Source organism: Zophobas morio, unplaced genomic scaffold (genome assembly GCF_036711695.1).
Source record: "Zophobas morio isolate AGI-343-1 ecotype UQ-CSIRO unplaced genomic scaffold, CSIRO_AGI_Zmor_V1 ptg000167l, whole genome shotgun sequence".
NCBI classification, from domain to species: domain Eukaryota; kingdom Metazoa; phylum Arthropoda; class Insecta; order Coleoptera; family Tenebrionidae; genus Zophobas; species Zophobas morio.
The window spans coordinates 282,485-298,672 of NW_026972271.1; the positions used below are offsets into that span (position 1 = coordinate 282,485).

Below are 16,188 nucleotides of genomic sequence, written 5' to 3' on the forward strand. Positions count from 1 at the left end.
GAATTGTGACCACAAATGCACATCAGTGTATTACACTAATTCTTTAAAAAAGTTTTTTTTAAAAGAGAATTTATTCTAACCATATATTTATTAAAAAAAAATCGATAGGGCTAAGGTTAATATAACATTGCATTAATTAGTGCAATAGGAACCATTTTTTTATATAAATCATGGTACTAGAGAAGAAGTTTCTTTCTTTTTTTTTTTTTTTTCCACACTCGTCAAAATGAAAAAAATTTACCAAAATAACATTTATTTTCTCTAAAGTTTTTAATTTATTTATAAATAAGGTGGATTATTAAGCCTACGCGGTGTAGTGTTTTAACTTTATTGCATGTATTGTTCCTCTCCTAAAAAATTATCAAGAGTAACCGCGACTCTATATGGGCCCCTAATATTAAGTACGATTAATCTCTAGTAAGGGTATGCAGATTCGACACGCACTCGTACTCTTGTGATCAATAAGACGTTTAGGCTCTCTAAAGCTCTGAATTAGGGTAGCTTTGAGAGTCCAAGGGACGTCTCCTATTTAAAATGTTTTGTAAACAGAATAATTAATAAATAAATATATAATAAAGTATAAATTAATAAAAAAAATATACTAAGTATAGAAAAAATAGCACAAGAAGACAAAAACGCAAATGATAAAAAAAAACCAGAAAGTTATTAAATAGTAACTTCTTTGAATCCTTTAATAAATAAAGTTCTACATATATGCTCAATTAAGAAAAAAATTTAGTAAAAAATTCAGTTAATCCAAGATAATAAAACAACATTAAAAATGCATATTCCATTAGATAAACTATTTTAGCTTATAGGCTAATTATTCCCCAAGCAAAAATATATGATAAAACTGCATTAATTTTAATTTGATCTACACTGAGTATAGTTTGATAGACCCTATTTCTTTCTCTAAAATTTTCCTAAATCCTAGAACCCCTTTTTATTAGGCTGCCTAATGGGCATTCCTCTTCCAGGAGCCTCTACTTTCTAGAAACACCATGACGCAGAGCATTAACATCTAATCTGTCGAGTTAAACCACAAATTTAAAAGGGCCCTCTCAGTCGAATTCTATTCTTTGTCATAAGGTTACACACATATTTGACAAGTGCTGCGTTATAAATCACTATTTCTCTGTTGTCTTCAAACAGTGAATAGCAAAAAAAAAAATTTCAGTTTTTAAATAATTAAAAAAATATGTCAGGATTTGTCTGGTGTTAAAAATATAAGGATATCTTTTTATGTTGCTATTTTACTTAATTTAAATTGACTGCGTTAATAATTATTTTGAAAGCGAAAAATGCTTAATTTTTTTTTTCAGTAGTATTTAGGTTATAAAAAAATATATATTTATTTAAAAAAATTCCTCTTAGGACTTCTTAGTAATGTTACCAGCTTGGATACGTTAATCAATCATACCGGGGTTGAGAGTTACCACCGTAGCTCCAATTCTCTTAGAAGAGGTTCTCCTTTTTGGGTTCTTAATAGTCGCTAATATAACCTCGCCCTTTATAAATTCTGATATAATGCCATGTTAAAAAAAGACAAAAACGTGTTTTGAAAGCAAACTTGAAATTAACAGGGGGGGGGGGGTGCCTTTTATTAGTAATAAATATCTAGTGGGAGCCAATAATAATGTTTTTTTGGATGAGACCAGTGCAACTCTACTTTTTACCACGGAGCTGCTTTAAATACATTGATTATTAACATATTTATAATAAATCTACATCCATACATATGTACGTATTACATAACTTTTCCCATCTTACACACATATACCTATATATACCTTATTCTTTAATCAACAGTAATTTAATTTACGCTAGCTTAGAATACCTAATTTCAACTGAGTTAAATTGCTCACCTACGAGTACCGATGAAGAAAGAGATTATGTATCACTTTATTTAATATTTATTAACTAGAATTTAAGTAGGGCTCCACTTTATGAAAACTGAGCATAAAAAAAGAAATCCTCTCAAAACTGGCTTTAGAAAACCAAAAAAGTCTTAGGAAAAGGTAAGGTACCAAGACACTAAAATCTAATTACTGAGGCTACTCCCCCACTTCTTAAAGAGCACAGGATTATTAAGAACATATTCAAATAAATGTCAAAATGATGACAAAACCACATATGGTTGTGTATCTACCAAATCTCGCTGTAATATTACTGTAAGTAATATTAACAATAATTGCTACGTTAATAGTTTCAAAAAATAGTAATAACACATGTAACGACAGTAGTATGTGTGTTAATGAATACAGTAGTAGAGATAAAGAAGTAATAGTAATTTTAGCGTCTATAATAACTACAATAAACTAACTTAAAAAGTATATTAATGATAAAGGAAGCCCTAGGGTACATTCTATTACTATAAGAAATAAAAGTAAATGTTAAACAATATTACATACAATTTATAGAAAACAATGTTTTCATTTTTGTTGCAAAAGGTGTAGCTCAAAAAAAAGATATAAGCTTTTAACAACCGTCTTCGAAAGTGAAATTTTAACGGGTTATTTTACCATAGAGGGCTAGATACTTTGAAAAGTTATATATGTAAAACCATCCCTCTGTGAACAAGAGATGTCGTCGTAGCTTAGCTATTAAGAGTATTGACGCTCAAACAGAAGGTAGTCGCTTCGATTCCCACCCACGCAACTTTATTTTTGTCTTTGGTGACCGCATATTATTTGCACCCTCTTAACTTCTTATATTCATTACCTATCGCCTACCCTCTGAGAAAAACATTTAGTTGTGTATCTCGAGGTAATTTAAATGGAAACCAAAGATATCATAAAGAACTTAAACTTTCTCCATCCGGGCGAAGAAATCAGAATCGAAGACTTCACAAAACACGAGCCTCGTTATACTTGTAAAACTCTCCAGGTCGGAATCGGTAAGGATTCCATTACTGTGGGAGCCATAAAAAAGAAAACGGGAAGAAATGGTCAGTGCTTTCGATGCCAGTTATTGGGACACACTGATCAATTTTGCACTCCAATGTTCAGATGTGTAAATTGTGGCGAGTCTCATGGTACCAAGCTTTGCACAATACAGTATATTTTAGGAATGTGCCTTTTAAAAAGAGACCTTAATTTGTGGAGATAATTTCACTAGAGCGTTTATATGTGCGTGAACTCTCCGACACATCTAATATTACGCTTTCTTCTAACGAGAATCTGCAAAAACTTATTTTCTATTATGTTATATCTCACCTATAGAAACCATTAGCACTCAAGTAGCTGTAGTCAGTAATGACCCTTTAATAACTTTAACTGCACCCGATTATTGAAAAATTTAGTTTATTATCTTGAAATGCTAATGGTCGAGAAAAGAGAGATGAACTATACGAGTTAATAACACAGGTATTGAGATACTTTTAACCTCGGAAACCCATCTCAAGGATGGATTAAATTTTTCCCCCGATTACATTGTATACAAAAGTGCCCGTAAAATGGCGGTAGGTGTGTGTGTGAGTAGGGGGTGAAGGGAGTAGTAGCAACAACACGCAACGACAAACAGCAGACATGCCCCATACTCTTTTTGATGTGTGGATATGAAATCAAGATCCTTGAAACTGTTAATATATGACTACACCTGCAAATTAATAGTCGAATTAAAATTGTTACACCTTTATTAAACCTCCAGGTATGGCCTCTATATCAGGTAAAATTGATTTAGAAACCGGCACTGTTTGGGGGCATGAGGTTATCTACAATTTGCGCCCCAAGACATAGGGAATATAACACCTAACAAAGGACTCAAGCAACGAACGCTTATTTCTATTTTTAAGAGCAGTTGTTTCCTACAACCGTGCGTAACGCAACCTGCCATTCTCCAAAGTATGCTAAACTCTCCACTCATATTGAAACAGGAAGGTACAAAATCACATATCTTTGGGTTTCGTAGTTAATTAGCTACTTATGTCACGATGTTTTCAAGTATTAAAAATGATACCAGATATATTTTGCTTTAGTGTTAAATGTATAAGAAAGTAGCCTAAGGAAAGACCGCCCATCACTCCTCGGAAGAGTAGAGGGTGACATAACCCCAGGTGATTCATTGTAAGCATCCACGTTGGAATAGTAAAAAACGAGGTAATTCGAATGGCATGATCCTCGGTAAGAGGGAGCACAAAATGGAATCACCGCTTTAGGGTTAAAAGAACCTACAGATTTTTTTTTTAACAAAGCGATACATAAGAATATATCTTTTTATGTTTTATTCTCCGTTCTGCACGAACATTCCCCCTATTACTGTTTAATTAACACTATTTACTCCTTGGTTAACAATACGGTTAGCTGACCAATCATACGACCAAGGAACTAACGCAAGCCTAGCGTTTTTATCATTCTTAAAGCATATTTTTTGATACATGCGGAAAGCTACTTTTGGCCTCTCCTAAGTAGTGTACGACTACAACCCCAAATCTAGAGCTTGGTAGGTGTTTAGGGTTATATAAAGAGTCGAGAAGAACCACGTGTCAAATCGGACGCTAGCCAACGAATTAAAAGATAAAAGTTTAGTTCAAGGGGAGCAACCAATGAGACCTCCGAAAAGTAGAGGATGATATCCCAAACTTCAACCCTAGATCGAAACCCACGAAGCCGCAAGGACTAAGCTTAGGCTGATCGCGCTTACAATATAAATAAGTTCCCAAACATTCGATTCGTTTGCCTAAAATATTTACTAACCGGAACCTTTTAAAAAATGCTTGCATTAAATTTTATTATAATTTGTATGTAAAAAAAAAAAAGAATAAATAAAAAATAAGTAATTAAAAATATGCAAAAATGATATAAAATAACAACTATTATAATAAAGTCTATAAGTTGTTTTTATTGTAAAAGTTTCTTGGTATTTTTACTAAAAAATGGATTTGAAGTACTAATCAAAATCAGTTTCATCACCAATCAATTCTCCTTTTTAGTCAATTAATTTGTAAAAAATTACCTTTTATAGTAATTTTTTGTCATACCAAGTAAACGGATTCGAAGAACCATTCAATACCTGATCACGACCAATAAAAATTTTTTATTAGTTAGTGTAATTAGTTTTTAATTTAATTTTGTATTTACTTTCGTATTTAAATTTACAGAATTGTTGATATATATCAGAAAATCAGATAAATTCCATGGTTAGTTACCACACTGTCAGCTTCTACAGCCGAGAAGCGCCTTATAGCGTTCAATATTACCACCCCCGATAACAAAATTTCTCATGAGAAGAAATTTATTTAAAAAAAAATTAAACGTACTCAACTTATACATCTCCGATAGATAGCCCTTAATAAGTGCAGCAATACATTGCCAAAACTCCCAGACATTTTTTTAATGATCTATGGAACTCTAAAGTAAAATCGTTAAATTCAGCTGAAAATTCTCTAGGATAATGGCGAAACACATAAAGTCGTCATCCAATTATAACCATTGTACCGCCTTTAAAAACGAATGGAAAGTCTTTTTTTGTTGTGGAGAAAAAAACCTGCTGGTCTGACTCACTCGCTTTCTTTGAATATGACCGTTAACTTTAATATGCTTGACTTGGAGCAAGTAAAAATGGTTTAAGGTGCCATGGATAGTGCCCTCTCTGATATAAAACTTTACTGCTATATTGCTCAATCAGAGAATAAGAATATAGGAAACCATTTGTGTCTCTTAATATGAAAAAGGATAAAGGACTCCATTTCATCACCAACTCCACTTTAAAATACTTTTCCACATACTCCCTTACACACATTACTTACATCAAAACTATCTTTTACAATTCTTCGTTTCCAGACCGCTGCAAACTTGCAAAGGTTGTTTTTATATAAAGTATAGCAGAAATGCTATTTAGTTGATAATATCGCCCAATCAGTCTTTTGTCGAAACTGGAAAAATTAACAGAATCGATTATTTTTAAGAGATTACATATTGTTTCCAAAAATAAAATAAACTAATGATAATTCGGGTTTAGGCGGGAACACTATACAGGCCAACAGCTTTTAAGGTGTTTTATCCACGTAACTAAAGTTTCAATAATAAAAGTCAACATTGTCCATATCTCTTGATGTTTGAAAAGGCGTCTGAAAAGGTATGGCATCACAAGTTGCTGTACAAGGTGATCCAGTTGGTTGGTTAAGCTTTTCTACACATTTCTCTTCAACCGAAGGTTTGCATCTAGAATATGCGAGGTAAAGTCAGTTCGCTTAAGACAAGCTGCCAGGGTCTCACAGGGTTCTTTACTGTCACCTTTACTGTTCATTATATATGTATTTGATATACCCAAATTGATCACAGTTTCTCACACAATATGCTGACGACCTCGCCATTTTTTTGCAGTTTCAAATCACAACCTCTAGCGATCCGGCGGATTCATAATTAGTTAACCATCCTTGAAGCTTAATTACAAAAATTAATAAAGAATGTAAATCCATCAAAAAGCAGTGCATTACTTCTCTCTAGAAGATGAAGAACATCCAACATTCGGGAACTCACTTTGCTTGGCCAAATACCCCTTTGAAGAATTCATGCCAATTACCTGAATTTTAATGGTAGATAGCAAATCTAATTGGGTTTAAGGTTTGTAAAAGATGGATTACATGAAATTATCTTGGAACTTAGAAGTTCCCCCCCCCCTCTGAATAGTCATTTTTATAAAAATAGGCCCCTTAAACGGTTTAGTTTCTGCTTGTTTAAAACTACACCTAAGGAGCCTTAACGCTTTCCATAAAACAAGCGCCTAAGTAGCAAGAAATTATTTATAAAAATAGTTTTAAAACTAATATAATGAAAAAAAGGGTCCTGATGGATGGCGCTACCAATTTTGATTGGTTTTTCGTATTCCTTTCATTTAGTATAGAAAAGTACTATAAGTAATTTTTTATAACCAATTTAATTAAAAAAGGGAATTAAATTGGTTTTGATACCTTAAATAGATTTTTATAGAGTTTTAAAATAACAACCTTTGAAAAAGGTCTATTAAAATAGTGTTTGATTGGACTAAGCATAATAGTTTTAAACTTTGAAATGCATCTTTTAGTTAGATTATAAAGGGTATAAATAGAATACTTAATACAGTAAACAACTACACTCCATCTTCACTGGGATAGGAGTTAAATCGGCCTCGAGTACTTGGGTTAAGATGGTAGTTAGTTGGCCAACTTTTTGGGAGAATTTAGACAAAAATATAGGCACCATGGTACAGGCCATTGAGAAGCCCTTAAGTAACTCACAGCTGTTGTGCAAATAGAAGGAGCTATAATAAAAACTTATAAAAGGTGAACTTCATTTGAGAAACAACAATATATAACCTACTAGACCATATTAGATCTCTGATTAAGAGATGACGAGAGTTTAGGGAAAAGATATGAACTTTTTTTTTTCCAGACGATAGAAAACTTTACTACAAGATCAACACTCGAATTAAGTAGGCATTTGAAAGCTTCCTTTAACGAGAGATGGCAGAATAAATTAGAGTTCTTTTGAGTCCGAGACTAATTCCTTATAGAATTTAACAAGTGTTATTCGCTCTACTAACTCTAGGGGCATAACACCGCCCATCCATGTACTGGACACTCAGCGACGGCGCCCCCCCCCGAAAAAGAGGGTATTTGCCGATTCACGAGAAGCTCACTCATCTGTTTTAGAGTCCGACGGAAATGAACACCGTATCAAGATGTGTCCTTCATAGTTGCTACTCACTTTTTAAGACCTAAGTAACAATGTTAAGCTTACCACCAGTGCAACACCTAAAACTATTATTTTAATCCTCAATACAAGGAAAGCCTTGGATCCGGACCGAATTACTAATGTTATTTTTGAAAGCTTAACTCCACGAGCTATCTCTCTGTTATCCTGATTAACCTCAAAGGCCTACCACTGCCCACTTCCTGAACGGTGAAAATTAGCAGAAGTAATTTTTATTTTTAAACTAGGGCCTTCTAGTCGTTTTATTAAAGGTTATCACCCAATAAGCTTGTCGTCCTGCCGAGAAAAGGTGGGAAATAGATGCTCTCTCTAGTTTACAAAATTTATGTATAGTATGTGCGACTCGCCTATTTTTAACTTGGTTTTCTAAAAAATTACTCCACTATTTTGCCAGAAACTTAGGCTTCGGAAGAAGCTACAAAAGTTTTTAACAATAGAGAAGTAAAAGATGTGACCTTTTTAGATATTAAAAAGATTTTTGATAAAATATGGCTAGATGGTCTAGTCTCCAAAATGATATTGCCAGCTTCCCAATTTACTTAGCTGCGGTGGTACATTCATACCTAACGGATAGAACCTTCACTGTTAGAGTTCATTGAAGTCTGCTATAAGACAATTAGAGATGGTATCCTACTAAGCTCTTTACTCTCTCCTTACTTTTTTCCTATTTACAAGCTCAATATGCCACAATGGTCAAAGTTAAATATGGTCTTGTGCGCTGAGGAGAGAGCTTTATATTATAGTTCAAAATCTGCTGGACCAGTGCTTAAAAACATACAGTCTTATTAGACAGTACTAGAGGCTTAGTTTTCAGCATGAAGGTTAATAATTAACGCGTAAAAAGTAGCTTTAGGATTATGACAAGAAAAAAATATATTTTTTCCAAACCCCTAGTCTCTTATTAAACCAAACTGTCAGTCCTCGATGTAAGAAGGTAAAATATTTCGGGGTTAGGCTTAACTACAAACTAAGCTGGACTTCGCATCCTTCTTACGTCGAATTAAAAAGCAGACAAGCTACAACTGTATTAAATTCCTTATTATGCCAGAAAAGCAAATTGCATCTAAAAAACAAGTTTCAGTCATACAACTCGGTTATACACTGCTGATGGTCTCTACCTCTATTGCCAGGACCTATTCCTCACTTAAACATATTCATCCCCTACAAATATTACAAAATTGATTTCTGAGTATGGTGTTGGGCGTCCCTTGGTTTGTGCGCAACAGTCAACTACATAGAGGGTGTAACCTTGAGCCTATTCAAGTATATCTTTATAAAATTTTACGGAACTAGCTTACTAGAGCCTGTAGCCACCATAACTTACTAATTAAACAAGCTCTCTTTATTACACCAAGTATTCGCGGCCACAACATTTCGTAGGCCTATTAGAGGGGGAATATGGCCAAAATTATAAATTATTTCATTAACATTAATATATTTTTAATATTATATCACTGTACTAAAACTAAACTATTATGTTACATGTAATATTGTTTTATTTCTTTTATTTTTTATTTTTTTAATTATTATCTTTTCTTCTTTTCCTGTTATGTCTTCATTGATATATATTATTCAGCTGATAAGCTCATCCGTTGGCGTTATGTTTTGTAAAGGAAGTCGAAACTTTAGCGCCCTCAATTAGAGGTATGGAAGGTAGATTAAGCAGCAATTAATAATAATTCACGCTTGTAGTATTCCAGCGCTACAAATAAATTAAGTAAAAATAACCGTCTATTTTTTTGTTTTTTTTTTGTGTTTTAAATTTTCTTCATATTTAGATATATTTAAATTATTTCAATATTTATCCTCATTTTTTATTTCTTATTACACACCATTCTTTACATATTTTTAATTAGAGTTGTGCCCTCGAACTGTCAACTTTCAACTACACTAAAAAAAGGTAAAAACCGAAACGTTTCCTTGCGATGCATATTATGTTTGTTTACGTAAATATATCTCTTACATAAGCAACTTGAATCTGATGGAGCGCGCTAGTGGATAATAACGCCCCAACTCCTCCTGAGAAGAAAAATTTAAATTGAGTGGTTTTAAGGTCTTAAGAATACCGTTCTCAGTATGTCAATGCTAAAGGAGGGGCAGGAGAGGCGGATTTATCATTAATTTTTATACTTCTTTTTATTCAATTTTTTGACATCTTTTTTTTCATAAACTTATATTCCTCATTTATTTTTTATTTTTTCATTATTTATATTACTTACTCATCCATTTTTTAAAATTATTTAAACAGTCATTTTGTTTTACTAAAATAAGACTTAATTTGAAGAAGCTTATATTCAGCAAAATTGTTTACCAAAAGACTACATACTACTTTGCATGTAACCTCCGACCTGTATAGGGTCGATATATTTTATACCTCCTACTTCAGTATTAATAGCTTATAATTTTATATTTTTTAGAGCGCTTTGTTCAATCCAATCTGAGAGAAGATCGGGATGGGATAAATGTGGAAGATGTAAGAAACTGGTATAACCCAATGGAACATTAGCAAAATGCCATTTACCGCAAATAAATATGTAATAAAGACAAAAATATTTTGTAATTATTCTTTTTTTTTTCTCGTCGAGTATCGGTCTTTTGTAAATTAGAAAGTTTTTCTTAAAAATTCAAGTAACCGCCGAGTAGTCTTATTTAAAGCTTTGTTTGTTTTCATAATATTAACTAAGAGTTGGAAATACCAGATTTTAGAAGTATTTATTTATTTTATTTATGAAGTTGGCGTACTACATACAAGAATAAACGTCTTTTTTACTGCTTAATCCTTATTCCTTTGGTAGTAAAGTGTCGGAGAGTACACTCCAAAAGTGGGGAAAGGCGACCTTTTAAAGTCACCTATTGTAGAGCACATTAGTTGCATTTTTGTTTTTATTTAATTAATACGTATTATTATCATTTTATTACTTTTACTTTCATTATTAATAAAGTTATTATTAATAATATCATTGGTAATAGTAGAGAGGGAAGTATTATAAGTATTCAGTGTATCGGTTAAATCGGGTAGGGTCAACAGGCTCTTAGGCCACCTATATATGTATATCTTTGAGGATCGTAGGTTATTACCGTGGATAGCAATTCGTTAGAGTGCTAGCTTGTTCAAATTATTTTCCTGCGTTGTTTTCAATCAGTTCCCTGATAATTTCAATCTTACAGTCTCGGTGTAGTTGTAATTCCCTTGTAAACCACGGGCTTTGGTGCAAAATCGAAGAAAATTATTTCGTAGGATTGGAAGCCTGTTTAAGTGTCTCACAGAAGAGTAAATCCAAGTGAATGATGCATATGTGCGTATAGGTTTTAGCTTGCATTTATATAGAAGCATTATATTACTAAGATTTAACTTTCTCTTTTTGCATAGTGGAGGGTATAGAACAAGAGCAATATTTCTAGATTTTGTTAGTTAAGTAGTCTAAGTGAGCGTCTCACTTGAACTTGTGGTCAATAACTACTCCAAGAGATACTTAGCCTGCATGTACCAGAGGAGATCTTTGTCATATAATGGTAAGTTGCTCACCCGGCGATGTTTTCTTCTGCCGAGATCAGTAAGGCCCTGAATTTTGTCGGGTTAATTTTATTATTGGAGGCGGACCGGCTTTCAAGGAGTTCTAAGTATCATTGCATACTTTTTTTACTCAAAGGGAATGATTTAGAACTTGTACAGAGCGCAGTGTCATCAGCGTGCTGCGAAAGGGAAACAGTGTTGACCGTTGGGGTATTAGAAGTGGTTAGAAAACAGCAGAGAGGACAAAAGGGAGAACTGTGGGACACCTGCAGAAAGAGAGTACGAAATGGAGATTTGGGTCTCTATGAATTTAAATTTTCTATCTTTTAAGAAGGACTCGTTTAACTGAATCAGGTAAGAAGGAATAATTATAATTTGCTAATTTCAAACTTATTCCTTCGGTCATACGTTATAAAAGGCCCCTTCGACATTTAAAAGCACAAGAGCTAGGTTTTTTATAGTTTAACGCTTTGTTAAAGTACTCAAAATGCCTCAAAAGTTTGGAAGTATACAACAGCTAAGCCCTTTATACCTTTAAAGGGGCATTTTAATGTTTTTTTCGGTCCACCTGAGGAATTTTTTTAAAATTTTAAAACCTCTAAAGGTTTTAAAATGAACTAACTTAAAAGCTTACTTTCAACGTTTATCATAGCATTAGCACATGCCAAGCCTCATTTAATGGATTGCAAAATGTTCAATTTATTTATAGATTACTTAGGCGACAAAATGTTTTATTTTTATTAACCAATATCAACTAATATAAGCTAATATTCTTTTATAGAGCTGTTAAAATTATTTTTCTTTAATGGTTGGCCTGCCCTCATTATTAATAAAAAAAGTTGAGATGTGCAATTGTGTGTAAACCTCAGTAGCTTTTACACGGATGGTACTTCATTGTTTCATGAATATGTTAGCTTTGTAAAGTGGGTTAACTAGTATAATTTCTCGTTTGTACTATGTCTGGCAAAAGCTGCAGAAAACTCCTCGTAAACGAGATTCGGTATAATTTCGTTTTCAAGTCCTTTTTAAATTAAACTGCTTAATCTGTGCAATGTGCAATGTTTTTATTCGTAGGAAAAGAAAACTAGCAAACATATATTGCGTTTGTAGTCTTGATACGGAGTTGGATACTCTCTTTGGATTACTGGAGTCAAATAATAACATTTTAGTTAGCTCTTCAAAACCTTTTCCGTTTTACAGGCATTTTATGTACGTTGCAAGTCACTATAGTTAGAATAACATTTACAAGAATTTCTATGGAAGGGATGAGCAAAATAGATAAACTTTTCTACCTTCTGTCTACCACCTTTCTTGTCGCTGCTTGCACAGATACCTCGCTTGCTCTCCTCAGCTTTAAAGGTCTCCTTTTTATTTTCTCGGTTTTTTAATCTATTTTAAGTAATTTTTGAAACAAGTTTTAAAAATAATTATGTTTTATAATACTTCTGCTTCCCTCATATTTACTAAAAGTACTTGTATTATAAAGCTTATATTAATTTTTTTTGTGTATTATCTTTAAAACTTAAATTTACGATTCAATAAATCATTACAGGGAATGAAAAAGATATTATAAAAGTTCGTGAACATAATGATATTGTTTATTCAATATCGTCAGCGCAGTACAGTTTAACGAGTATTCTATTTATTTCATCCTCTCGAACGGTTAACAGCCTAAATTTTTTATATATCGCCACGAAAGTTTTCTGAACTGATTCGTAGTATAATTCATACATTTAGGAAAGTTGCCTTTGGCAACTCGAGTATAAAAGTGACTCTATAAAATCTTTACATATTATCATGAAGTTTACTTCCTATTCTTTGGTTAGATGAATAGTTTCACCTTTTAAAAAATTCATTTTTACTATACTAAGATGCTTTTTATTCCTGGGAAAGATGAACTTTTAACACTTTCAGCTAATATTATAAAGTTTTGGAAGTTTTCTTACAGTAATTAAAAACAACTTTTTTTTATTTCTTCAAAAGTGTATATAAAATATTACAAAAATAATTATAGAGCCACTTAGAACCCATGACTCTAGAAACTCTTTACAAAAAGAATGTTCTTCTGAGTTAAGTGACCAAAGGGACTCTCTCGTTCATCTCATGGAAAACGAGGTTAAGTTTTTTTTATTTATTTAGTTAATTTTTATGGTCTGTAGAATTTCCGGCTGCAGCCGCGCCAGTTGTTAGCTCAGTCTTCTGTGAGGTTTCTCTTTGTTACTTGCTCTGACATTTACTGCATCACAGAGTAGTTTGGTTATAACCGAAAAAACGCTATTTTCTACTGTTGTTGTTTAGAGAAAGCATTTTGGTTGTGCAACGAATTGTGGACGGAGATCTGGCGTTAGTTCTTCGCCTTCCAGCCACTCGACGAGCCAAACTTTTACACCACAGCCGCCTAGGCACTCTGGTTTGACCAGTCCTCTCTGTTGCTCAGTTTTTTTTCACGTGCTCCCTTCCAGCTGGGCCTGCTGACCCGCGCAGGTTCGCTGTGGCTGTCCAACCTGCACGGTGCCGAGGGCCAACTTGGCAGTCTTTTCGGGCATGTCATAGACTTTGACTTAAGTGGTGACGTGCTCTGCTACATAACTAGCGACGCCCAGCAAGTGTTTTGCCAACTCTCAGCGAGTGACCATCGCGCGGTTACTTTCTGTCCCGCACGTCACTCTTGCATAGCTCAAGCATGGAACTTTTAGCCGGACTATACATTGCTGTTGAAAGAGCACGGAAGTTTTGAGACGAAGAGGTGACCTTCTCTTGTAAGCGAGGTTTCCTCTTCGCTTTACTATACATCTAATTATAAGGCGGGAAATATGGGAAGCTATCCTTAACCTTCCGAAAGACACTGAGAGCTTTGATGCGCTGAATAACTTTGTACTCGACACTATTTTCATCCTTTACGACTGTTATTAGTACTACTTTCAGTGCCAGCAGAAAAGTCGAATCGACGTTAACGACTATCAACACCTTCCAGCCACCACTGCATTGGCTCTTAAGTGCGTCGTGGACTGCGTAGATGCGTACGACCCTTTTTTCAGACTTCTAGAGTTTCTCCCGGAACTCGTTTTCGCTGTTCTCCACATCGCTCCTAAAGACAGGCAGTTTGCACTGGAGGTGTCACTCACGCTTTTAGGTCGATTTTTCCCAGCTTTCAGTGCTCTGGGCTAAACAAATTGCTAGAAAACTGGGGCCCTGGCCTCTCCGGTTCACATGCTTATATCGAGCTCGCTATGAACCTGCTACGGACTTTCGATAGGCCGCTCTCGTTGCGGATTATTGATGCCGGGACCGCTTGTCAGGTGGAATGGCCTTAAAAATTCCTCTGGTTGGTTATCTATTTTTATATGCGCCTGTAGGGTCATTTTAGTGGGTATTTAAAGCGAATGTTTCTCGACAACTTCCACGAAAAGCAGTTCTACCGGCTTTGGGACCACTTGGTTGGGTCTGTGGTAGACTCCAGTAAGCACACTCCGTTTATTGATGCTTTACAGCTATTGGAGGATCCCGTGTTTGTATTATACGTTGCTGTTGCTGTGGTTCATGTTTTTCGAAAGTATCTGTTAACTACGTCTCCCGAGAATCTTGAGGTGCACTGATTTTTATAGCCATACTCAACTTAGCAGCCACTATTCCATTGTCAGAGGTTTTTTAGCGCGTGCTACGATTCAAGTTTGGATAAGATTTTGAAGATCGCTTACGAAATCTATCAACGGTACCCGCTACGCCCCTTAGGGTTTCACCCATTAAGAAAGGTTTATGCTTCTTCGTTCTTTTAAAAATAAGTGGTTCATTTTCAAAGCTAAAGGGTTATGCAAAACGATCGCCGCGCATGACGACAGGTACAGAGGATGCCGTTGTGCGTGCTTAAATAGACTAGTTTAACTGTTGGCTTGCGCTGCAGAAGTGGGCCCCCCTTTGTTTTCCGTAAAAAACGAAAGTCTTTCTAAAAGACACTTTCATGGAGAGTCGGCTAGCCCGTGCGCTTTTGAGAATTTCAGTACGCAACCGCCGAAGGGAGTCAAGATCAATGAAGATTCGTGTTCAACGGACCTCGAAGCGGCACCAACACCCACTCCAAGCTCCCTAGAGGACAGCCTCTCTTTGGAAAACTGTCAGGAGGCTTTACTGATTCGGATGCTACATAGAAGATTTCAACACTCCATTGAAGACGCCGTTTACGTTCAAAAAGATTTAGACTGGAATATAAGAAAATTATTTGCTAAACTTTATAAGCGCGAGAAAGAAACCCTTTTACGTAATTTTTTTTGTTTTTTTAAACATAAGTCATTAATTTCTCAATCTTGTTAAAAGTTTTTGATGACTTAAAACTTTTGAGAAAACAAAAATACAAATTTAGTCAAAAAACAAGCCCGTCGCTCATCGATAAGCATCAACATAGTGACACTAAAAAGCAGAAGACTATAAGCGGTTTGAATAAAGATAAAGTTCTATTCCAACTCTTAGAGTTATGTGATGAACAACAACTACAAGAGATACTGCGATTAAATAATTTCCAAAAGAGAAATCACACCTTTTTTTCGGGCAGTATTCACAATAGTTGTGAAGAGAGCAACAACAACATAACTGCTAAGTCAATTGAAACAATATATTCAAAGGGAAATAGTAGTAACTCTCAATTGTGTGAAGAGAGCACCAACAGTAATAACGATAATTCAATGGAAACAAGATTTTTAAAGGGAAACAGTGGTGATTCTCAATTGTTGGTTCAAGATAATTTAATTTCAACGAGAGCGGAAGAGTCGAAAACTTCCTACTCCCATGACGACTTGTCTATTTTTGAGCAAACAGAAAAATTGAAAGCAGATGCCCAAGAGCTTTTAGTTAGATATGAAAATGTACTGAAAAACATGGTTACTGCAATTTCCACGCAGAAGAAAAAAGAAGGCTTTCAGTGTTCCGCGTATAGTAATATATCCCACAATTAAAAATTTATTATTTTATTTGTGTGCAAGAATTTCCCAT

At 34.3% G+C, this 16,188-nt stretch overlaps 1 protein-coding gene and 1 long non-coding RNA gene across 2 annotated transcripts; both read left to right on the forward strand.

Moving 5' to 3' along the window:
• Window positions 1-12,113: 12,113 nt before the first annotated feature.
• On the forward strand, window positions 12,114-13,000 carry LOC135145622 (uncharacterized). Its single transcript, XR_010283514.1, has 5 exons — window positions 12,114-12,205; window positions 12,280-12,414; window positions 12,469-12,564; window positions 12,758-12,867; window positions 12,943-13,000. It is a non-coding gene; the product is annotated as an uncharacterized LOC135145622 (long non-coding RNA).
• A 72-nt stretch (window positions 13,001-13,072) lies between these two features.
• LOC135145643 (uncharacterized) lies at window positions 13,073-16,151 on the forward strand. Its single transcript, XM_064077765.1, has 15 exons — window positions 13,073-13,152; window positions 13,220-13,320; window positions 13,380-13,453; window positions 13,504-13,615; window positions 13,668-13,847; window positions 13,902-13,951; window positions 14,010-14,079; window positions 14,131-14,338; window positions 14,386-14,504; window positions 14,562-14,642; window positions 14,697-14,792; window positions 14,847-14,957; window positions 15,005-15,044; window positions 15,107-15,460; window positions 15,517-16,151. The coding sequence occupies exons 1-15, from the start codon at window positions 13,077-13,079 to the stop codon at window positions 16,149-16,151; spliced, it is 2,307 nt and encodes a 768-aa protein (XP_063933835.1). The 5' UTR covers window positions 13,073-13,076.
• The last annotated feature ends 37 nt before the right edge of the window (window positions 16,152-16,188 follow it).

Excerpts from the sequence above, each read along its gene's own strand:
- LOC135145643 (XM_064077765.1), top strand. The coding sequence starts at position 13,077 with ATGCTTTTTATTCCTGGGAAAGATGAACTTTTAACACTTTCAGCTAAT. Across the intron at positions 14,339-14,385 it reads GGTGTCACTCACGCTTTTAG|AAAACTGGGGCCCTGGCCTC; the intron begins GTCGATTTTTCC and ends ACAAATTGCTAG. Across the intron at positions 15,045-15,106 it reads ATCGCCGCGCATGACGACAG|AAGTGGGCCCCCCTTTGTTT; the intron begins GTACAGAGGATG and ends CTTGCGCTGCAG.